The sequence below is a fragment of the Acromyrmex echinatior genome, chromosome 7 (genome assembly GCF_024713525.1).
Source record: "Acromyrmex echinatior isolate Ae372 chromosome 7, ASM2471352v2, whole genome shotgun sequence".
In the NCBI taxonomy this organism is placed as follows: Eukaryota; Metazoa; Arthropoda; class Insecta; order Hymenoptera; family Formicidae; genus Acromyrmex; species Acromyrmex echinatior.
The window spans coordinates 14,622,218-14,646,546 of NC_141858.1; the positions used below are offsets into that span (position 1 = coordinate 14,622,218).

A 24,329-nucleotide genomic window follows, 5' to 3' on the forward strand; every position below is an offset into this window, starting at 1 on the left:
AGTAAATTTATCTTATAAAAGATTAACATGTAATATCAAAAATTATTAGTCAGCAAATTTTAGATTTCGTATCTCCTTCATCGAAGCAATAGTTTGCGTCAGATTAAAAATATAAAAAAAACGGCTTTTAAATTTACAAATTGCACATGAAATATTTTATTAAAAATTTTCCTTGTATCATTCTCATCGATACCTATACAATCTGTCGATGTATTACGAACATAACGTAAGGGGTAAATGGGGGAGGGTCCTTAATCATGGCGCTCGCAAAACTTAACCGAACAATACCGGCACACCAATATCCTTTCACGCTATTACCTATTATAGAGATCAGCGCCAGCATCAGCGCGGATAAGTCAAATAACGTTAACAATGGAGAATTTCAAGTTACTTCAACGTTGTGAATCGAGCGATTGAGTGTTTGAACGGCGGTGTCGCCTCGGGCGGCTGTGTTTGCAGATATAAGGGACTCAGGCCGGGGTCTCGGCAAGTTGGGGGAGTTCAATTGGTGGCAGCAATCCTAGTAATGTACCCGTGGGGCCGTGTCAAAGTGCTCTCTGCAAGAGCACGACGTTGCATTCTGCATTCTACACCTTCATTCTTAGAAGTGAGGAACGGGGTAGGTCGACGGAGAATGGAAGACGGAGCGAAGATAGGAAGCGGCGACTCCTATCGGAATCCACTTGTCCTTCATCTTTCGACTTATCGATAAGATAACAAAGATACCTGCGGGAAATGAATAATTTAAGGGAGTTGACAAATCGTGAATATTTGAGCAATGGAACAGAAATTCAGGGAAGGGGGCAGGGTGGAAACGAGGCTTTTCGGATACGAGCAGCTGTAAAAATGTCTGACAGAATATACGTATTGTGTTTGTACGGACGACTACGCGAATCGAGGACGATATAGGTTTTCTGATGTTTCGCGAATAATTCATATAAAGGTGTTACTTGCTAAAAATATTAAAGGGAGAGGAAATGAGAGGGAAAGGGAGAAGATATATATATATATATATCGTTTATACACCAGAAAAAAGTTGTATCTCGTTTACATACAAATCACTCGACTTGAATGGAGTAATCGATATCTCCGTATCAGTATGCATAATTTGATTTACTGAAACATGCCCAGGAGTTTTATATTGCATATTGGAGTTCGATCGAGGAGGAATATGGACCTCTTCTTATATAATCCGATAAGGGCTGTTATAAAGGTGGAAGAAAAAGAGAAAGAGAGAGGAGAGATACAATCTTTGCAATAGCCATTTTCTTATTCCGCGAAGAGATTACTCGCCGCGGTTAATGGCGCTGGTGCGAAATCTGGTGATTTAATTGAATGTTGGTAGCGACGACCGTTGGCATACATTTTAATTCTGCAGACGCGCGGCGACGAATAGGCCTTCAGTCTTTTCGCACCTCTACGCCCCGACGACTTCGCTTTAAAAACCAACGACTAAATAATATATATCACAGTGGCGAGAGCGGGCGGTAAAACAGTTATAAAAACACCGGCAACTACGTTAGGATCAATTATTTAGGATGTACAGCTCCGTAAAGAGAGAGTAGACCAGTCGTAAAGGGGGCGGAAGAAAGTAGCGCTCCTAGGACGGGTTTGACGGGAGAAGGGAGAGGCGGAATCTACCGCGGGAGTTATAAAGGTTGCAGTTAAAAGTTCCTTGAATTATCAAGGGATTGACTAGCTAGTGACATAGTTGACGACTTATTTTAAAATGACACGCTGAAATTTCAATTCCGCGGTATCTACTACGGTCGAAAACAGATCCTGTTTCTAATTAGTTGCGAATTGAGATTTTCAATTTTCTTCGACATAACATTTAATACATATCGATTATTTATCATATTTAAGATTAAAAGGAGAGAGAAAAAGAGAGAGGGTGGAGGGAGAGAAAAGAGGAGTAAGAGAAAGAAAAAAAAGAAGAGAGGGGATTTTACAATATTTAAAAATATAAAAGTAAACATAACGAGTTATATGTATATTCTTTTTTATTTGCTAGAAAGAATTTTATTGTTCATTAGATATTTTGAGCAATTGTAGGAATTCTTTTCTTTTATGTAATTTAACAAAAAAAAAAGGAAACTTAATCATGTTTAACGATAAATTAATAATATTATTTAAGAAATACCATTTCACAATTTGCAAGTATAAAGCAAAGTCTGTAGCCAAGAATACACGTTTACCACTGCATTAATATACAATATTATATGCATATGATTAAATTTTGAACGCCTTTCTTTCCAAATTGATCAATTCGCTGTATTACATTTGCACAACAATGTTAATGTCTCGAGATCAGTTGAAGTAATGAAAAAGTTTGTCATCGACGGATCAAAGCTATCCTGCATAAATTTCTGTAAATTATTAGAAAGGACGTATAATTTCCGAGATTCGTTATCGATAGCTATGTCCTGAGGAAAGACCAACGTTGTATTGTCCTGCGCCACCAATTCTACAAACAAAAATTACGGATGATTTTATCACAATTTTATATTAAATACAGATTTATAAAACAGTCTAATGATTTATAATTATTTATTTGTTGAATTTTATTAAAATATTTTTAATTATTGTTCTTTTAACAGCTAAAAATGACGGAATATTTTAGTGAAATATGTTTTGCTACTTGTAGACTTTAGAGACATCTCTGATGAAATATATGAACTATATTGTAGATTATTCTAATATAAAATTTTGTCTAATGATACATATGGCATGAAAAATATCTTCATTATTTTTAAAACGTAATATATACAGGAGATTAATGATCCATCTTATCAGTTAATAAAAGATTTAATAAGTTAAAATTTAATAAAATTTTTATCATGTAGATTTTATCTTGACAAAAGTTGAAAATAAAGAAATTGGATAAAAAATTATTTTAATGTTAATATATTATTAGAAAATTTATTTATATATTCATGCGAATGATTAATAAGCGTTTTATTATACAATACTTACTGAATGTTTCTGGATTCAATTTTGTTGTAATATTCCAACACGCGATACCATTTCTATTTATTTGAGTAAAATAGTTGATACATGTTTCCGGATCAATAATAGAAGATGGTCCTTGAGTCAACGGTCCTTTGGTGCCGACAATATGGAAATTATTATAGATCTCTGATCTTTTCGATTCATTGTCCTGCAGAATATTTGTAGGCACAGAAAATTCTGTAATACCGGACATAGAATGGAAATAAAGCACTCTACTTCCATTGGCATAAATTGGTGACAACGACATTCCAAAAATGCCATCAGTCCACTGGAAGTTATAACCGTTAATACTGTAATTACCTGCCAATAATTGCTAGAAACAGTTAAATATATCACGAGACATTAGAATAAATTTTTAATGATACTTAAAAGAACTCTAGATTAGTCTTTCGACTAATGACTTAAAGTCCCGTATGATCTGTGGCTAATTTTTTTTACATTACCGTTCAATGGATCAAAATGAAAGAAATGGTGATTAATCCGCCATGAATCATTCTTTTCCCAGTTATATACCACTATACCATACGCGCCTAGATCGCTCATATAAGCGTATGCCTTATCGCATTTTTCAGGTGCAACATCGATCACAAGATCAGCAATAAAAGTATCCGGCTTTATATCTGTATCTTTCAAGGTATATTTTCGTAAAATCTGTATGAATGAGATAACTTGCAATAAATTCGAGATGTATACAAAAGTATTTTTTTAGAATCAGTATAGATTATGTAAATCCATAATTTTTTATCAATGATGATACCATGTTCGTTTTTAAATCGATAACAACAAGAGTCATCGGTCGCACGACTTTAAAGTCTCCCAAAATGTCGTTTACTCCTGTGTCAAGACCCCACATACGATCACAAGCATCGATTCTGATACGGAATATGTTTACGAGGCCATCGGGTGAACTAATGTTATTTGCTTCAAAATCAGGATACGGTGTTAAGACTGGACTATCTATATAAGTTAAAGATGATGCATATTATATCTCTTTATCACAAGATAAAAGTATTTTGAGAAGAAATCTTTTTGCTAAGTGTACACTTGAAATTTATTATATCACTCTCGCGTGTGTATACAATTTGAATTTTTAAAGATTTCCTTAATAAAATGTTCTTTCATGCAGATAACGTCTGACATATAACATCTGATTGTGAGAGAAATTTTTCAGCATTTACATTATGACTGTTTCACTCCTTCCCTCGTTTTTTTCTGCTGTATACAAATTTTATAATAAGTATTAAATATAAATTTGTGGACGCATTATAAATTTACAATATTTCTATAAATTTTTTACGCATATACGTATATAAATTATAAAATTCATGTAACGTAAAACATATACGTATTTTAGAAAACTTTGTCTATATTTACTTACCCTCGTTGTCGTTCATTGAAAAGCTATTTAAAGTAGCTAAAACACCCTTTTTCCAACGTGGTATTGTAATGAACATTTTTTTGTGCCAAACAGCCAAACCTAATGGTACATTATTTTCTGGGATGTAATCGCCGGAAGCTTTATACTCATTTCGAACGGTATCATTTGGAAGTTTGAATTCGACCTGCTTCCACGAATAAACGGTATTTAAGGTGTGGCCGGTTGTGATGGTCAAGCAAGCCAGGAACAATAAGTAGAACATATCTGCAAAAAATCGATTCAAATTTATTACAAGCGCTTGTAATCTTTAGTAGATATATAATGTAAACTAAAATATAAAACTATCTATAAACAGTAAATAGTTTCTAATTTAAAAAAGATTAGTTATAAAATTTTATTAATTCTGACGTAAACTTGAATGTTGAGTATGCAACGCTCAATTGTAATATAACCACAAGTGACTGTCACTCTTGAAATGTCGATGTGTGAATACAATAATCTAATAGGTAATCTATTATAATCACTACAAGATGTATCATTTATGGAGATGATTATATGACAATGATTATGTGTGTGTGATTATTGGAAATACTCATGCATGTATTAGAACCAGGAACTGTATCGATGTTTGTATGTAATTTTATGGATATCTATGTTTATATAATATTTTACGTGTTGTTTGTTAATATTTAATATTGACTCAAGATCTCAGTATTATTTTTATCAAACGTATACACATTCAAAAATCATTTTTGCAAGTATAAAAATTTATTTGTAATATTTTCTACTCATTTGAACATGAATTACCAAGTTCTCAAGACAAATAACACTTGTCTAAAGAAGTTTTTTATACAAATTACTTTGTTTATAAAATTGATTACAATTCTATTTACTTATAGTTATCATGTTGTTGAAGAACATTGAATAAAAGTTGAACCTACATAAATTTTAGAATATTCTGACAGAAAATGTTTCGCATAAATTACTTATTAAAAATAGTTAAATTGCAGAAAACCTTTAATAAAATATAATAAAAGTTGTCAGTGTGTAATCTTTGTGTTCACACTTTTCACTATTACATAACGAACTTGAAAATTTTTACTGTTTTATCCAAAATTTCTTTTTCTCTCATTATAGATAATACGAATTAATTAATTATTTAGTATTTAAGAATTTTTTAATAATAAATGTAATGTATAATATATATGTTACACAATTTTACGGAGCACAAGAGCTTGAATAAATCTGATTCTCTTTTATAAATAGTATGAAATTAACATGAATTATGGCAGTCATAATAAGAAATCTTTAGATAGAGTAATTAAAAATCTTAAATGACTCTATCTAAATTGTTTAATTTAAAAAGTACTAAAAACAGAAAAAGATATTTATAATGTTTATGTAAACTATTAAATATATTGTCAGCTGTACACAATTTCTTTATCGACAATATAATTTTGATTGTTTAACTATTCTTACAATATTCTTTTGCTAAATCTATCATTATAAGGATATTATAAGAATATTGACTCATTTACAATGTCAATGTCAACAATATAATAATGACACAACATAGTGTCACAACATTCTTATTTTTAATACTCCTTAGAACAAGGTACAAATATAAGCTTTCTTTTTTCTAAGAAGAACAGGCTCTACAGGTTCTCATCCTACTTTATTATGCTATGTTTTTGCAAATAAAAATGAAAATATGGAGATACATAAATTATTTTTTAATTATTATAAACATTGAAGATGACAAATAGAATTAAATTCTATATATGTTAAAAAATAGTGAAATATAATTTTTGTTTAATTTTACATAAACTTTATCGAAACAAAAATATTGAAACATTTGTTAAGTGAAGTTACTTAATATTGAATATTATTATGCTAATATGTGAACAACGATATTTGAATCAAACGTACATTAATTATATGTGTTACGCTAATTTAGAAAAATATAAAAATATGAAGCAACATATATATCATAACAGATTTATCATTTATATTTAGACATAATGATCAGAAAATTGTAAAGTTTCTTAATTTTATTAATTACTTAAAGTGCAACAAGGACTTTGTATTACGGATAAATTGCTAAATTTAAAAGAAATTTGTAAAAGTTTGTACAAAGTTTTGTTGTCCACTAAAAAAATAAATTATTATTTAAGAAATTATTATTAAAAAAAATAAGATAACATTTACAAGATAAGATTTACAAGATACGATTCATCAAGATCTAAATTTTGCATTTTGAATTATTAATTCACAAGGATGAAAATTTATTATTCTAAATATTTGGAAAAACATGATACTTTTTATGTGATTAAAGATAAAATACTCACTGGTATGAACTGGTGAAGCAGCTTTCTCTGAAACGGTACAAGATGGAATAACACTATAATATACTGTGGTATCGGCTTTTATACCTTCTTCCAATCGTAAGTGTCGTAACTTCGAAATAAAAAAGTCTCCATAGAGATGTCGGATGAAACGTTGGATATAAATACAATTTAAATTTTAGACAAACACATTAATAACAAAGCTATACCTTTTTCAATTAATTTTAAATACAGGATTTATTAAAAAATGTTAATTGTGTTTGAATATATTTCTTATTATGTATATTCATGCTAATTTATGTTATAAATCTCTTTCGTTTCTCTTTTATTTTCATCATTCGTAATGCTCTTTTTAATACTCTCATTTTTAAATAATTACTAGTTAATAAATTCGCTTACATCATAAAGATAAGATATAGATTAATATAAATAATAATTGTATTAATAAATCAAAACTGAATGGATAGTTTGATAAATTCAATTTATCAACTATAATTATTGATATAGAAAATTGCTTATCAGAGTTGAAAAGTTCCTTTTTAAAAATAACTTGTTACCATTAACAAATCGAAAAAATAATTTAAAACGTTACTTAAAACGTTTCGCTATTCCCTCTATTACATTTTTAATATTAAAAAAAGATCAAAAGAAACAAAAAAATTTAATTTTTAATATTTTTTATAAAAATATTAATAGAAACAATAAAATTATGTATTTAAAATTTGCAAAATATCACAAAAAATGTAATGATAAAAATTTTAAATACAACAAAAATTTAAATACGCAAAGTGCAAATTAAAAAATTTTAGTTTTCCATAAATTTTTAAAAAATTTACCCAAATTTTTACTTTTTTATTTTTCCTTGCATTAAAAATTTTGACGTGGTAATTTAAAGCTCAAAACTGTTCTCAAAATGTATGAAATTACAACTTATTGTGCACGTTGTTTCTAGAGAGTTCTTACGACGAATTCAAAGGGATAGTAGATCTTAGCAAATCAATTAAGTTATTAATACTCGAGCAATGATTTAATTTTTTAAACTGTAAATAGATTTAAATAAAAGAATACACCTTGTTGTCATTTAAATTTATTATGTTGATAAAGTTTGAATGACTCTTTTATTCTTCATCGATAATTATAGTTGTAACTACGTCCGCTTTGTCCGAAGGTTATATCTTTAGTTCCTAGACCAAAAGATTATAAATACAACATGATAAAATCGTAAATTATTCACTTAATTTTATTTAACTGCGCAAGTTGAATGGAAGAATTATTTTGCGTAAAGTATTGTTCAATTATGAAACAAACGTAATCATTTCTAAGAACTATCCGTGATAAAAAAAAAGTCTGGAAAATAAATTTAATACAATATTTATTACAAATGCAATAAAATATCTTTTTTATGCATAATACATTACATGCGAAAACATGGAAACTATTGATCATTTTGATATTAGATTACTGTAATATCGATGATATGATCGCAATTATAATATTTGAAAAATTAAAAAACACAATATTGTTGATTTTAAGCCACATCAATTAATCAATAAATAGATATTTATTTAAACACACTTTGTCTATTTTACTTTGTTAATAAATAGAAAATGCTTTTCTTATAAAAAAGAAATTTCTATTTATATTTACATTGAGAGATCTTACATAACAATTACGTATACTTATTTATTTGGCAGTAAAAATTTAATACTTATTATTAAACTTTATGTCTAAATTTCTTGGAAAACGCTTCGATACAGTTACATATTTTTCTAAAAATATTTATATATATTTTCTATGAAATATATATTTTAAATTATAATATGAAAAATATGAGTCAAAAACTTGATGAGGAATGATAATAAAACTAATTTTGCTAATATTATATGAAAATAATATAATAAATAGAACTTTTAAATAATATATGCGCACATGGTTTGTTTTATGCTAGCACTCGAATAATAGCATTATTAACCATTCAAATCACTTATTCAGATCACAATTTGATATAACAGGTACGCACGCGCGTGTGTATATGCGTATGCACAATCGCGCGCGTTCTTTTTCTGAAATTTTTGTTTATGTATGACTTTATTGTAATAATTTTTCTTTAGAGCGTCGCTTCTTCTTCAAAATTTCCACGTTTTTCTTTCAATTTATGCTTCCTGTGTATAAAAAAAGTGTTTTATAATTTAAATTAAATTTAAACTCACATTTGGATATAAATCATAATTTTAATGAAATTTATATTTATATTCTATGTACGAGCATACGTTACTTTTTTAATAAGTCGCACATGAAAAATACAAAGAACATCTTAAATTTCGTAAATATTTTATCACATTCATTATTTTATTTGCATTATTTATAAAATGACGAAATCTTTCACGCGAAAATTGATAATGCATAAAAAATACCGCGATATAAATATGCTCATGTACAGAAATTACTAATATTTGAAATACAAAAAATATCTTTTTTTGCCACAAAAAATATGTATGCAAAACGATTGATTTACTTACTTTCCAAATTCCTCGCCATCTTGAAGTGTTTCTGGTAATGTACATTCGGCAGTTTCAGGCAATAATAAGCATAATGCAGATCCAAGCAATGGCAAAATTCCGAATATAATAGGTGGTAGCCATGTCTCAATGTTATTCTGAAATAATATCTACGATTGGTAATCTAGAAAACTTATTAGCAACTGGCGTTTTTTGGGTGTTTGACGTAAAATTATTATTATCACGGTAACAATTTAATTTAAATTTCGATACGCACAAACGGGAATTAAAATGTTATTTGTTAACATCTATATTTATGATCGACTTAATCAAGCTTACCAAAGATACTACAAAGGGCGCTAAAATAGAGCCTATTCTGGCACACATGCTACTTGCGCCGATTCCTATGTTCCTCACGACTGTAGGAAACAGTTCTCCGGAGAAAAGGTAGACTGTTGTAAATGATACTGACATGCCGACAATACCGAGGCATGTCAAAAGTAGCCGTAACCATTCCGTATCTACGGGAAATGAATGAATTATTGCTGCATTTGAATGATTCATAATTATCACTTTATAAATATCTCGATTATCGTAATTTTTTTTTTGCCACTTAACAATAGAATGAAACTTTATTTTCGTGATTAGGCCATTGATTAATCTTCAATCAGAAGATTAATCAATCATCAATCAATGGAGAGACTTTGTCAGAACCGAAAATACTTACTTTAATAGACTTACTGAAAGTAATGGTATTATCAAGATATTAAGAAAAATTTTTATGCAAAACTCGTTCCATTGATAGTTTAAAAACAAGAGGAAGCATTACAAAAAAACATAACGATAAATTATAATCATGTAATAAGATTTCTTACTGTTTGAGACGATGATTAAGAATAGACAGGCCACGCCACTTATAGAATTGCTGCAAATCAAGGTAATTCGTCGACCCAGTGTATTCATTGCCCACCATGCGACAAAATTCCCAGGAATCTGTATGGCACCGGACACTGCGAAATTAATAAAAATATCGCCACCGACTTGGCCAATATACTGTGATATGCCAAACAAACCCATTCCACAAACGATCCAATTAAAGAAAATACAGAGTGACTTTATTCGCATGTTCGGCGTGCGAAGCAAGTCGAAAAACGAAGCCTTGTAATCTAGCGTAGATTTTTTAAGGTTCTAAAATATATAAAAAAGCAAGTGTTACAATTTGTCGAAGTATTTTAATAAAAAAAAATTGTAACTCTTACTTGATGCAAACAATGTTTCCTAACTATTTCGGGAACGTCTACATTTTCCACATTATTGATATTGACTGCCTTCTGCAATATCTCGCATGCTGCTCTCTGTTTTCCCATAGCTAGTAACCATCTGGGTGATTCGGGTATTATCCACCAATAACTTAAAAGAACAATAGATGGAAGTGTGATGGCGATCTGTAGATGTTGCCAATGTCGAAACCAGAATGCGAGTCCTGCTAGCGACATATGGCCTAAACTGAATGGAATTTGATATAAAACGGTGATGGCAGCTCGCCATTTTGTACCTACTATTTCCATACCTAAAAGATATTAAGGAAAATGTTCATAATTAATTTTTATCAATAAAAAAATTTGATTCAAATCATCAATTTGATGTAACATTCAAAACTTTGACAAAAATTTGACGTTCTAAATATTACTTTCCTTTGATTACGCGTTTAATACATTTGATAATAGCTCCTTATATTTATAGATTCGTATTCAGAATGCGCGGCACTTTTATCAGGAAACACGGCAGTGTCTCGGCATTAAGACAAGTGCAGTATGTCACAACATGAAACTATGTTCCTTTACGATAAATGCGCACTTTTGTGTCTGAAATTCTACAGTGCACGTAACGTGAACTATATGCTAAATATGCGCTAACACTGTAAAAGCGCCGTTCTAAATACAGACCATAAATTTTATGAATTAAGAGCTACTTACAGATAACGTAACTAGTAACCATTGTGCCGCCAGTAGCTAATGCACTTAACAACTTCATCAGTAGTAGTGCGTAAAACCAAGGTACTACAGCACATCCAATACCCGACAAAAGTTGAAGAATAACAGAAACCATCAGCGGTGTTTTTCTGCCATATCTGAGATATTCGTGTACTTTTCATTTCACAATTGTTTTACGATTTAATTATAACAATTTGAAATTATATATTCAATATCACGTGCATTCACCTGTCTGCTAAACTGCCAAAGATTATGTTGCCAAGAAGCACTCCGAACATAAGAATAGATTGTTGGATATTCGCATAATGCGTTCGATCACAGACAAGATTCCACTGAAATGCAATAAGTCTTTTATCTTTTTAGATACTTTTCAAATTAAATAAAAAGGAATTTTGCGTATGACTATATTTTACAAATTTTTGTAAATACGTTTGTTAACATTATAAAACAATGATTTTCGAATTCATAACACATTTACCTGTGATATGATAGTCTCGGGAAATAGTTTCCTGTCGTACTCCCATTCCGTGCATTTTATTAGGGTACCATTAAGATTGACCGTACATTGATCCTTGGAATATTCCTCCGTAATAGCAGGTTTCGTACAGTTGTAATCTTGATGAGGTGCCATAAAAACGATTGCTAATTGATGCCATGCTACCGGAAATTTGATCAAAGAGATCGCCAGGCAGACGATGATTTGCCACCTGCCAAGATTGCCAATCGCGATCTGCACGGCGTCCACATTTGTGTCAGAATCGACATGATCATCCTTACCGTTAGGAACTTGCTTGGCATTCATATGTGCTGCAATTTAGGAAGACCTCTTTTTTTTTATTTGCGTATTTATAAACTCACTTTAATTTCTATTAATCAAGGGTCTTAAATTTTTTACCGATCTTGAGTTATGACTTCGATCTCGATGTGAATTCTTGCTTTAGAAAATAGAAAAGATTGTTACTTTCACATATAGGAATAAATCACACATAAATTATTCTCCCTACTAACGATATAAACCAGACGACAACAATTAATGAGAGATGAAATTTAATACAATTATTAATCGTAGAATACTAAAATGAAAAAAAAGAATGTGCCACATTTTTTTTTTTCGTGACAAAACACAATGCAAATTTTTATCTGCATGACATATCGTTTTTGAAAAAATATTTTGCGCGTTATGTGTATACGTCATAATTACGCTCAAAATTTATACTTGAGTCTGATAACGAGTTTATTGCATTACAATTCAATAATAACGTTGATTTACAGCTTCTTAATTAATTTTATATAATCAGACACCATCAACGTATTATTTGATAATACAAAATTATTTATTGAGTTTTGTAAAAAAGAAATTTTATCACAAAATTATAATCTTAACATTAATAATTGTTATTTCATATAATAATCGTAATATTTATGCAAACATATTTACATTCTATAAAACTTAAAATTTTCTTAAAATCGTATAAAATTATCATTTTAATTCGAACATTGAAATATCATTATCAACTTCTCTAAAAGAAAATCTGTTTCTAATAGGGTAACTCCGGTATACAGGGTTTGCCATATTCGACGGAAAGATCTGGCAAACACTGTAACTTTTGACAGAGATGTTAGATCGAGTAACGACGTTTCCCATGATTGAAAAAAAAAAAACATCTTTCCGTCAAATATGGCCAACCCTGTATACGTCGCACCTATCAAAAACTTAATTTAGTATTATTTACTATGTTTAAAGTAAAAACGAACTATATCAGTAAAAACTTTGTACTGTCTACTATTATGAAAAAAATATTAGAAATCCGAAATATTTCGGATAATGAACTTTTTTAATACGAAATCTTTATAATTGTAACTGCAACTGTAACTGTAACTGTAATTGTAACTGTAATTGCCTGTTTCTGTTTTTGACAGCTCCTTTTATACTTTGAAAATGAATGTGGAAGTGTCCTTTCAGGATCAATCAATACTCTTGAAAATTTGGTAGAACCTATATACTCGCGTTTTCCTTGAGATAAGCAAGGCTCCGCGTAAGCCCTACTTCCCACTCTACAAGTTTATTCTTAATAAGTAATAGTTGAGTTTTAATAATTTGTAATAAAAATTCGGTTTTCCTTAATATCCTTTATGCGAGGCGAATCCACTACATTCATATGTTTAAAATTAATTTAATTTTATTAGAAAAAGAAAAAGGAAGAAAAAAATATTCGTTCTCGCATTCAGGAAGATTTCTATTTTATTGCTAATTACTTAATTGTTAAACGCTAATATATTATAATATACGCTATTACTAATGTTAATGTACGCTTTTATTTATAATAATTGATATACGTTTTTATATTTGTTATTTTATAGGATTTCTTTGAGAAAGATCGTGTAATATTCTTAGACATTCTTTAGAATAATCTGTAGATAATTTATAACGCATAAAAGTATATAAAGTGATCTATTGTTGGTTTGAATATTTAAATAAAGAAATTAAATATACCTTCCTATAAAAGAGAAAAGAAATTTTCGGTTTTGAAATAAAGATAAAATAGGGACGAAATATTAATATTAATAAGAGATAAAATAAAAGGTATGAATCGTATATCTACAATAAAGAATGAGAGGATTTTATCGGGATGTAACACCAGATGTATTACAAGTGTTATGACATATTTCATGTAATGCGTTTATTGTATTTAGTACACTGAATTTAATCTGCGCACTTTGTATGCTTTGAGCATAAATCTCGCCTTGTTAAAAATGCCATATATCTCAAACAGGGGATATACAAGACAACAAACTAAACAAAGAATACAAGAGTAAAGTACTTTGTTATAAAGTATTTTGTTATACAACATACTTTACTATTCCTCTACACTCACGAAATAACCACTAAGCATTCTTTTGCACGTCCTACAGTAATTATTTTATGTAGATTATAATTTTGATGACGCTACTTAATACAATGGCAAATCGATTCAACTCACAATAATTTCATTAATATTAACAGTAAGAAACTGAAATCATAACACAATACTAATATAACATAAAGGCAACAGAATAGTTGCGAAAATTACTCCCACTCCTATTTTTTCTGACTTCTGCGGCGTAAATCCCAACGCGGCGTATTTACTGGAGTTACCCTACGCATTTTTTTACTTGATGAAAGCAACAAAGTTTTATAATCATTGTTCACAAACATTATGAATCCATTAAGTTAATAAAACAACTTACATTAAAATATCTATTAAAATACATCTATATTGAAAATACATTTACTGAAAACATATCTCTTTATCATATAGATTTTATTTGTGCATAATGATAATTTATGACTACATCAATACACTTGTAATGATTTCAAGAAAGTGATAACACCTATAATTATGAAAACAATTGCGCATTTACATAGAAAATCTAATCAAAATTGACAAAAAACAAATCTATTAGTTTATAGATGACAGAAACAATCTATGATTTTCCTCGTTCAACACTAGAGAATCGAAATTAAATCATCAATCCGTAATTGTTAGGCAATTGCGTAATAAAAAATTTAACCTCGCTTGTTCATGACAAATGATTCATAAATATTTAATAAGCCAAACAATGCCAGTTCTTTTTTTCTTACGAATATTTCCAAGTAATGAGATCTCAGAGCATCAAATGACTTTCTTGATATTATATAAATAAATTGATTTATATGTACATATACAAAATGCGATAAAAATTTATTTACATAATCTGTGATGCAACTTAATTTTTTAGTAGTACACTAAATTTTTAATAATATATATAATTTTGTTAAAAATTAGAAAAGTTAAAATCGATTAAAAAAACAGAGAAATTATAATTAACATTCCTTTTTTTTTTTAAATTAAATCTTAACTGAGCTATGCAAGTGAATTTGAATCGAAACGCGATCTTACAATTGATGTAAACATTGCTGATAATCATTTTATGACATGACAATAGGGTCGATTTATATAGTAATAAATATATAAATACATTGTTATGTGTTTTGCCGCGTAAATGACGGTGAAACCAGTTCGTAGAATGAAAAACGCTAGAGAGTGCATGTAAACCATAAAATGCATGCTAACCTCGAGACATCAAGAAGACAACCTTCGATCTCGGGCGCTGCAACTTACATCGACATCCTTCTTCGGCGACTCGAAAGGTCAGTTTTGCCTTTCAAGCTGCCATGTCTTCGTCGTGCGATACAGATTTATTCTAACGTTAAAATATGTACACGACGAAATAAATGGCTCAAATTTTAAAGATAAGAAACTTTTATCAAAATTTAGAGTCAGCTTTTGCATTGCGAAAAGGAAGATTATCATCAGTTTTTATCACAGTTTTTCGTGTTTTCTTTTTAATCGTATTTTCTCACTATGATTTAAAAACATTTATGCTTGAGACAGATGCTTTATAGTTTATAACATTTCATTATTCTAATATATATTTCTTTTAAACATATGTTTAACTTATCTTTTTCAATTCAATACAGATTTAAAAATCTGAAGACAAGTTTTTTTGAAATGTACTACAATTACACTGTTCGACAAAAAATAACATCAGAACGAGCCTAATCATTTTCTAGAATTTCTTAGACGTTAAATACGAATTTTTCAAATTGTTTTATCATATATCAATTTTGAAAAATTTGCAATTAATTATAAAAAAGGTAAATTTTCTCATATTTTGTTATAAAATAAAAATAAAATAAAATTCTAAAAATTTCCCTGAATCGATAAAATTCCATAAAATCTGATTTTCAATGGTAAAAAGGAATCTCCCTTGAAAGTTCTAGCTTTTCTCTCTCTACATCTTTTTAGATAATAAATACCCTGAAAATTATAGCTTTCAATTATGTTCATTTAAACTTAAGAGTTTCTTAACCTGCTGAATATGAATCCAATATCAAAATTGACAAATTCGAAATCACGAAAGATTTTTATAAAGTGCAACAATTTGAACATTTTTAAGATTTGACTCTTGCAGTAAAACTTTTCTAGCATGTCACATGTAATAATAACATGACGAAATAGTTAAAACTAATCCTTTTTTTTTTGCAATTACAATTGCAAATTTTTCAAAAGTGTGACGTGATGGAACAATTTGGCTTTATATAGGACATCCAAAAAGTTAGAAAAAAAAGACTGATCTCGTATCTGTGTTCAAAAACAGTCATTCATATATATATAAAACAATAAAGCTTATTTTCAAAAAATTTTGAAAGTATTATTATATATTATATAAAATATTAATATAAAAGATGCTAAAATATAGTAAAATAAAATATAAAAGGAAGACAATAAAATGCAAATATAAAAATAATAAACATACATTTGCATTTAAAATTTAACTTAAGATGTTAACAAAATCTATGAAATTAACTAAAAATTATTCTATTTTCTTAAACTTTTCAAAGTGTTCAAATTCTATTTAATATACGCAGATAAATTTAATTTTATTTCTATTGGATCGGATTTTATAATATTCATAATTGTTCTAATTTAATTTATCAAGAAACGTACCATTTTCGGAAACATTTGTTTTCTTCATATCACTGTCTGCTTCTACGTTCCGCTAAGCTTTTACCTTTTCTGTGTTCGAATATCTGTAACATTGAATAGTAAAAACATAAATAACATTGCTAAAGATATTATATTGACTATTCATGTCATACATGTTGTGTATTAGCTATTATTTTTTGGACAAATAAGATAATTTATATATAAACAATTCATATGTACACGTACATTATTGTGTTATTGTATTTCCCTATTTTTAATCTTTTTCCTCCACCTTTCACCTGCCTACTTCTTCTACCTCTCCTATTTACAGTTCAACAAGAAATTTTATTTCGCAATAACGGACATTCCTTGATCCGCTACATACTGTAATAAAGCTGACTAGATTAGATAGTAGGTAAAGAAATAATTAATCAATAATAATTAATGAGAAGGGGGTATGAATTTGGCTTGAAAAATATTCAAATGAAAAAATATTTCAACTTCTGCATTTTGATTATAATATCTGCGATGACATTAAATTTAATTATTAATATCAATTTAATAAAACTGTAATTTAGTTTTGCAAATACTACATTATAAAAAAATCAGATAATAATCGTGGTTTAATACATAAGTAAACGTTTGTAACTCACAAATTAATCGCTATTTATTATAATTATATACATTTCGACTTTTCTAATGAAACATATATTGTAGAATCAAATCTTTAATTCATGGATATGTATATATTCTTTACACGAGTAATTATTAGCCTGTCACATTAGTACTGCTTTTTATCACATTTGTAATTAAAGATAATTTCTAGTTTTCTTCAGATGTTAAATAAATCGTGACATAAATACGCATCAGCAGAGAAGATAGACAAATCAACGATTGTAGTTTATATAATTAGAAAGCGCATTTTTTTGGCATTTAAATCTACAAAGCTGCAGTTTAGTTTGAGCAAAAGACTACATTGCAAAACCAGATAATAAGTATATTTGAAATATAAGTGATTACTTATAATTTAGAAAAGTAATTAATTATTATTATTCATTGTAATTATATTTCGACTTTTCTAATAAAACAGAAATCTTAGAACTAATGATTAAAATCATGGATATGTATACATATGTATGCTTTACATGAATATTTATTAGCCTTGTCACACTAGTTTTTCATTTCAATCGTAAATCATCGTAAAGATTTTTAGTTTTTCATTTTGTTTGAATTTGTCTCAATTATATTAGCTATATAAATAATAGATAAAAGTTTTATCGTTCAGCACCTTGAAGGACAAGCTTTATTAATATAATACCTTCAATGTCGCAATGTCTTTAATATTTTGTAATATTGTTTCTTCAATTTGCTATCTTATATTGTGATAATTCCAATATTCCAACGATTCATAATGCATTTATAATGTTTTGTAAAAATAAATCTTGACAACCAATAACAATGTTTGTATAGTTAATGTCATACAGACTGATAAGACATTGAACCTAAGCGAAGAGAAAGAAAAACAGAAATGGAAAGGAAGGAGCAAACCCCGTTATGAAGGGCACAGAAAATATCGGCGTTCAAATGACTCCTCTTACAGATACAACTTCTTTTCACTGTTATTATCGTGTTATTACTGTTATCACGTCTGGTGCAGCCTAATTATGATTCACATACGGAAACGCGATATGTACTCACAAAAATTTGCAGGTAAATTTGTGTAGACACTATTAATCTGCACAGTTTGCATGTTATAATACGTAAATAAGGTTAAGAAACATGCAGCCGTAATTTGTAGAGTGCGTGCATTTCTTGACGATATTTCTCCATGGCAAGTCAAGAAGAGGATATATTGCGAATGGAATTTTAAGGATGTAAATAAATATTTTAAATCCATATCTTTAACTGGACTTTAACAGAACTTTAATTTTTGGCTATTATATATAAAAATTGTTATAAATGTACTCTTTGGATACATTTTTACGATAAAAAATAATTTTGTCACAATATGTAAAAGAACCTTTTATTAAAATTAACACAAATTGTGAAACGTACAAATGTATGTAACACCAGATTCTAATATTAAATTATATAATGTAAAATCAATTTCTATTTCTTTATCCAAACTGAAATGCATATTATCAATAAAATTAGTTATTTGGTATTCAAGAGATTTTAGATTATCTAAATTTGTCGGATATTAACAAAATTGAAAAAAGATTTATAAAAAGATATCAATACTTGTGTCACACAGATACACACGTCAAGATGCTAATGATCGAACGGTGCAGCGCATAAATTCGAATCATGCTTACTTCGGAAATACGGTTGACTTAGAAACTCGAAAGCTGGAATTTGCGCACACGCGTAATACTCTCACTATTGCGAACGTTATTAGAAAATATGTTTATTCGTATTCTCGTGCGAAACCGACAGCTCAAGCGTAACGACTATCGTATACTCGGAGACGCAAGTCAAGAAAAGTCTTTCAAGCCGCTTGTTCTCCACCGAAGAGGAGGGATGTCGGCGCCAAACGTCACGTCGGGACGCGGCGCCGTTACATAGGACTGCAAAAAAACACATCGAGTTTGCAAACCTGCAATTTTACGCGCGAGATGATAGAAGTACGACCACGGTATCTTCCAGGATTGGTCGTAAAATTAACCATGGTACATTAATTACGGTTCTGTTCATTTTAATTGCATTTTCAATACTTTATACCTTTTCTCCGATTTTATTTTTTTAAATTTGAGTATATACATATATACATATATATATATATATGTTTGAGGATGAATTTCTGAATTTTATATATAAAATGCAGAAATTTCGCACACAAATCAAATATGTTAATATATAGGCTTTTATAGAACGCATATATTGTAAAGGTTATTTGCATTAAAAAAATTATTTTTGATAAATTGTCCAAGCATGCCGATTTTTAGTAACTTAATTATAACAGTATTAAAATTGCATAATGCATTATTTAATGGAAACGGTATAAGAATTTAAATTATAAGTCTTATTTGAATGCAACGTAGCATAAATCGTTTAATGATAATTATATACTGATGTTGAAAGCGATATATTAATAAGCATTATTTGAAATATGACTTCGAAAATGTGTTTCGCAATGCAATTGATAAATTTGAAATGATACTTCCACGTAATCGAGCTATAATTTACAATAACTTGAAGAACGTTTGGATGTTTTAACATGATAGTACTTTTGTGTTTAAAAAAATTGAATTTTAATATGAGTCAATAATCCAATTCTTCTAATAAGTCTTTATATAAAATGCAAAAGTGATTTAAAATATTGATTGCAGAATTTAATTGGTTTGCGAATTATTACTTCAAAGTACCTGAGTAATAATTTTTTGTATTTCGATAATTTTACTTTTGATAATGTTATTTATCATTCATCTATAATTTTTTGACGATACTCATCTTCAAAATGTGAAAACAAAAAATTATCCTATCTTAATATCATAGATTATTATTACTGATTAGAATCGCAGCAGACACACGATAGTTAAGATTACGTGTTACCAGATAAATTAAGAAATAAATCAAACTGATTAATAGCGAATTATTCTAACGAGAAAAACAGAGATATGTTGTTTTTTTTTTAAAGAATACGAAAGCTAAAGGATTAAATATGAATTAAAATGAAGAGTCAATGTATAAAATCTTTCTTTTATAAGAAATCAAAATAAATAAATAATAAAATAATTCTGTGCAATTATTGTTTTACTATAAAAGAATCGATTAACTAACTTATGTTGATTAAGGGTTTTTTGTTTGATTCAATAAATATTCCAACATTATTTGACAATAATTGTTGAGTAAATATTTTTATCTGATTTGGTCAACATTATAAACCTACAAAATTTTGAACTATTTTTTTCTTAAAATATTCTTTAAAATTAGAGTCTTCTTAGGAAAATACTCTCTCTTATCAAGGTTTCAATTGCTTCAAAGTCAGGTTTTAAAATTTCAAGTGCTTAAAAATAGAGACTCTCTTATTAATTAAACTTTAAACATATAAAAAATGATATAAATTTATTTCTCGTTTAATTTTGAATGATCTTCATTCTAATATCAAGAAGAAGAAAACTTTTTTTAGAGAAAACTGATCGATCTTTTCAAATGACACCATTTTTTCAGAAATAAAGCGCATACGAAAATTATACTGGATTTTTCCAATAAAAGGATTACATAGAGATACATGAATATTAGATTCCAAATAAAAGCGCGCAAATATTTGATAAGAATATTTTAGAACCAAAGTGTACGTTTAATAACGTATGTATTCATATATTTTTAATATTTTATTTTCAGTTATTATTTGACTATTGATTATGTAAATAATGAAAATTGCAAATTAAATTGGAATTTTTTTCATTTATGTTATTCGCATTGTATAATATATTGAAAGCATTAAAATCGGCTTTTATGTCATTATTTAATTAAGCCGTTTCATTTTTGTAAAATTGAATTACTGTAAATTGAATTCTTGTAAAGTAGAGATATATTTTTAAAATATAAGATTATCACGCTTTAGACAAAACACAAATATTAACAAAAATTATATTATGATTGTGGTATAAAACAGTTTGTTATAAGAATCGTATGATTATTTTTGGAATACGATTGTTGATTTAATTAAATTGTTATTAACTGATAAGTTAATATTATTGTATATAAGGTAAATTAAATAATTTAAGAAAAATTAATACTTTAATACTTCTGTAATAGTTCATAATATTTTTTGTATTTTATAAGAGATTTTAATATTAATTATTATTATAAATTTAATATTATAAAGGAAAATGTATTCTTCGTTAAAAAATTAAATAAATTAATTATATGTATATACCACTAATTAATTTTCTTATAATTATTGGAAAAGTTATATGTTGCCAATAACTATAAAGATAGCTATAATCTAATCTAAATTATACGACAATATTATGCACCCTCTATTATCAAATGTACAAAAGCTGCTGCACAGTTGTTTCTCTATTAACCTCAATTAACTTAGTCTCTTAAAAATATTTACGAGTATGCGAATGTTAAATGAGTCGACATACAAGTCGTAGACATTTCCACGTGTGCCATTAAGTGGCTTAATTGTCATAAATTTGTTGATCATCGCACGTTAATCGAAGAAACGGATCAGTATTTTTACAATTTTAATGGTACAATTTGATTTTCTTAAGCTTTAAAGTTATACAAATTTTTTTAATTTATGTAACAATTTTTAACATGTATTATTGATTTTATACTTTTTATTAAATATTATTTCCCTATATGATTACATTATACTTATATAATTCGTACAAAGAGTCGTTGATGTTATAAGTTTATATTCGAATATTTTAACAATCGTATAAAATGTAAGAATGAGGAAAACTGCCAATTAATGAGAATTGCCGAATATGATATATATCTTTATACTAGCAGCTCAATTATCTTTCATCACGGCAAATGCTTGATGACCTCAAAGTTTCTAAATCATCACTCGTGTGTAACGAGGATACGAGTTTATATAATAATAATGTCCAAATTGTGTGTCTGGTTAAACGTCGTTAAATACCTTGTAAGTGTATAGTACAACTGAAGTTTATATCATTTTCCCTCTAATGTTATATCATTTCCTCTGATATGATATTATAAAATTTGATTTTTTGATTACACAAATTTTTTTAATACATTCGTGATAAATTTTTTATCTCAGTAACCTACAGATAACATTGCGATATTTTAAAGTTATTTAAGAGATACATATTTTAAATTTTCCAAACTGCAAAAAATCTTGCGTTAAAATATCGTATATTTCTCTCAAATAAGTGGAATATACAAAACATCAAGGTACACAAATAATACAAAACTAACCACTTATATTTCGCTGTATTCCATCTTTTACTATTTCTTTAAATTTATGTATAACGAAATAAGTATTAAGTTTTGTCTATTCCTCACAGTAATCATGTTGGTTGTGCTACTTTATTATAGTTGCACTACTATGTTGATAAATCAATTCAACTAATAATGGTTTAACAATAGAAAGTGAAATTATAACAATAGAAAGTGAAATTATAACATATTATTAATATAACATAAAAATATACATATAACAAAACTGTTATGTGCAAATTAACCCCACTTTTCCTTTTTTTTTTAACTTCTGCGGCGTAAATTCTCGCGGCATAAATAACCAGAGTCATCCTATTTTAATCGATACATGTTACAGTCGGTAATATAAAAATATTTGTAAATGCTTCAAAAGAATTTATTTTATAAAATTTATTTTATATAATTTTTAGATGTTTTTTAGAAAATTTTGGAAACATCTTGACTTACTTTTTAATAAAGTTTAAAAGATTAAAAAGTTGTTTTTGCAATTTTTTTTGAAAATGATGAAATTAATAGTATCATGTATTTGCATCATATTACAATAGTATAAATAATGAAATCAAGATCAGCATAAAAAAATAAAGTATAATTAGTAAAGTAATGAAATAAAATGAGAAAAAATATACTTAAATAAACTTTATTGAAAATAACAAAACACTTTCAAAGCAAAGAAAGGTTAACAGAAAAAAGAATTCGACTTTAGTTCTGCAATTCCTATTAGTAAATTAATAAAACTATTAGATGTTGGAATTAATTCGTAGCGTTTTACAAGTGATGGGAAGTACTTTCATTAATGTATTTTTTAATGCTCATGTGAAATAAATAACATTCTTTCATTAAAAACGCTACGAATTAATTCCAACACCTAATATATAATATAATTGTATATAATTACAAATCCTAAATATTACATTTGAGATTTAAAAATTGAGATTTAATTAATAAATCACTTTTATTGACATTTCCATGAATAAATAATGAAATTCTATTAAAATTTTGCATCGACTGAAATAAGACAGATGTTGTTATCGATTGATAATTTTTATAATTACAAGTTCAGATTATTAAAATAAATCATAATTAAGGGCTTAAACGATCGCAACTACATCTTAATATTTAATAATATTTCTACATTTTAAATACAACTTTTCAGTTTTGATAAATTTTAATTACTGCAGTTGGAATTTTGGTAGCTCAACGTGTGCGACATATAGCGGCGTAAAAATGTATTTCGTCGCTTTATTTCGCACTGTTTACCTTTAAATGATAATCTTGTATGCATATGTCTAATATACATATATCTTTTTAGGATTTTTAAATTCTATTCTAGAGAATATTAATAATAAATAAATTATAAAATAAATCTGTATAATGTACTGAAATTTATATATAATGTACAGTTTATGTAATTATTCAAGTGCGAATATCCAAATTATCTGAATTCGGAATTAATCTTAATATCAAAAAATTTCGAACCGAGTCTATTGAAATCTACAAATTTGTTAAATCAGATTTTCTATATTATTTTATTTTATTCTATATTATTTTTATTATATTATTCAATTAAGAATAAACAAGTCTTTGAGAGCCAATGCTAGATGTAATTGCAATGAGTTTTATTGCAAAAACAATTAAATAATAATTAAATAAGAACGTTTCGATTCTTGATT

At 27.7% G+C, this 24,329-nt stretch overlaps 2 protein-coding genes across 6 annotated transcripts; both read right to left on the minus strand.

Moving 5' to 3' along the window:
- Positions 1–1,985: 1,985 nt before the first annotated feature.
- Positions 1,986–6,811, minus strand: Y-f (yellow-f). Its single transcript, XM_011069061.2, has 6 exons — positions 6,739–6,811; positions 4,391–4,654; positions 3,770–3,969; positions 3,456–3,663; positions 2,977–3,312; positions 1,986–2,467 (listed from the first exon to the last, which is right to left on the minus strand). Exons 2-6 carry the CDS (start codon positions 4,650–4,652, stop codon positions 2,265–2,267), a joined length of 1,209 nt encoding a protein of 402 aa, XP_011067363.1. The 5' UTR covers positions 4,653–4,654; positions 6,739–6,811; the 3' UTR covers positions 1,986–2,264.
- Positions 6,812–8,090: 1,279 nt separating this feature from the next.
- LOC105153921 (organic cation transporter protein) lies at positions 8,091–19,224 on the minus strand. Of its 5 annotated transcripts, XM_011069071.2 has the most exons (11): positions 19,053–19,224; positions 16,984–17,121; positions 16,759–16,841; positions 11,706–12,034; positions 11,456–11,559; positions 11,210–11,364; positions 10,493–10,803; positions 10,109–10,421; positions 9,573–9,754; positions 9,255–9,391; positions 8,091–8,897 (listed from the first exon to the last, which is right to left on the minus strand). In XM_011069071.2, the coding sequence occupies exons 3-11, from the start codon at positions 16,784–16,786 to the stop codon at positions 8,843–8,845; spliced, it is 1,614 nt and encodes a 537-aa protein (XP_011067373.1). In that variant the 5' UTR covers positions 16,787–16,841; positions 16,984–17,121; positions 19,053–19,224; the 3' UTR covers positions 8,091–8,842. The 5 variants fall into 5 exon arrangements, with proteins under 5 accessions (XP_011067373.1, XP_011067382.1, XP_011067398.1 ...); XM_011069080.2 differs by lacking the exon at positions 16,984–17,121; XM_011069096.2 differs by lacking the exons at positions 16,984–17,121; positions 19,053–19,224 and adding an exon at positions 15,322–15,426.
- Between the last annotated feature and the right edge of the window lie 5,105 nt (positions 19,225–24,329).

What these genes read in the sequence shown, in the direction of transcription:
- Y-f (XM_011069061.2), bottom strand. Translation starts at nt 4,652, where the DNA reads ATGTTCTACTTATTGTTCCTGGCTTGCTTGACCATCACAACCGGCCAC. An exon ending in TCGATTTAAAAACGAACATG is followed by an intron (nt 3,664 to 3,769) that starts GTATCATCATTG and finishes TCATTCATACAG; the next exon opens with ATTTTACGAAAATATACCTT. An exon ending in TCATTTTGATCCATTGAACG is followed by an intron (nt 3,313 to 3,455) that starts GTAATGTAAAAA and finishes AATTATTGGCAG; the next exon opens with GTAATTACAGTATTAACGGT.
- LOC105153921 (XM_011069080.2), bottom strand. Translation starts at nt 16,786, where the DNA reads ATGAAGAAAACAAATGTTTCCGAAAATG. An exon ending in TTTGGCAGTTTAGCAGACAG is followed by an intron (nt 11,365 to 11,455) that starts GTGAATGCACGT and finishes CGAATATCTCAG; the next exon opens with ATATGGCAGAAAAACACCGC. An exon ending in GGAAACATTGTTTGCATCAA is followed by an intron (nt 10,422 to 10,492) that starts GTAAGAGTTACA and finishes TATATATTTTAG; the next exon opens with AACCTTAAAAAATCTACGCT.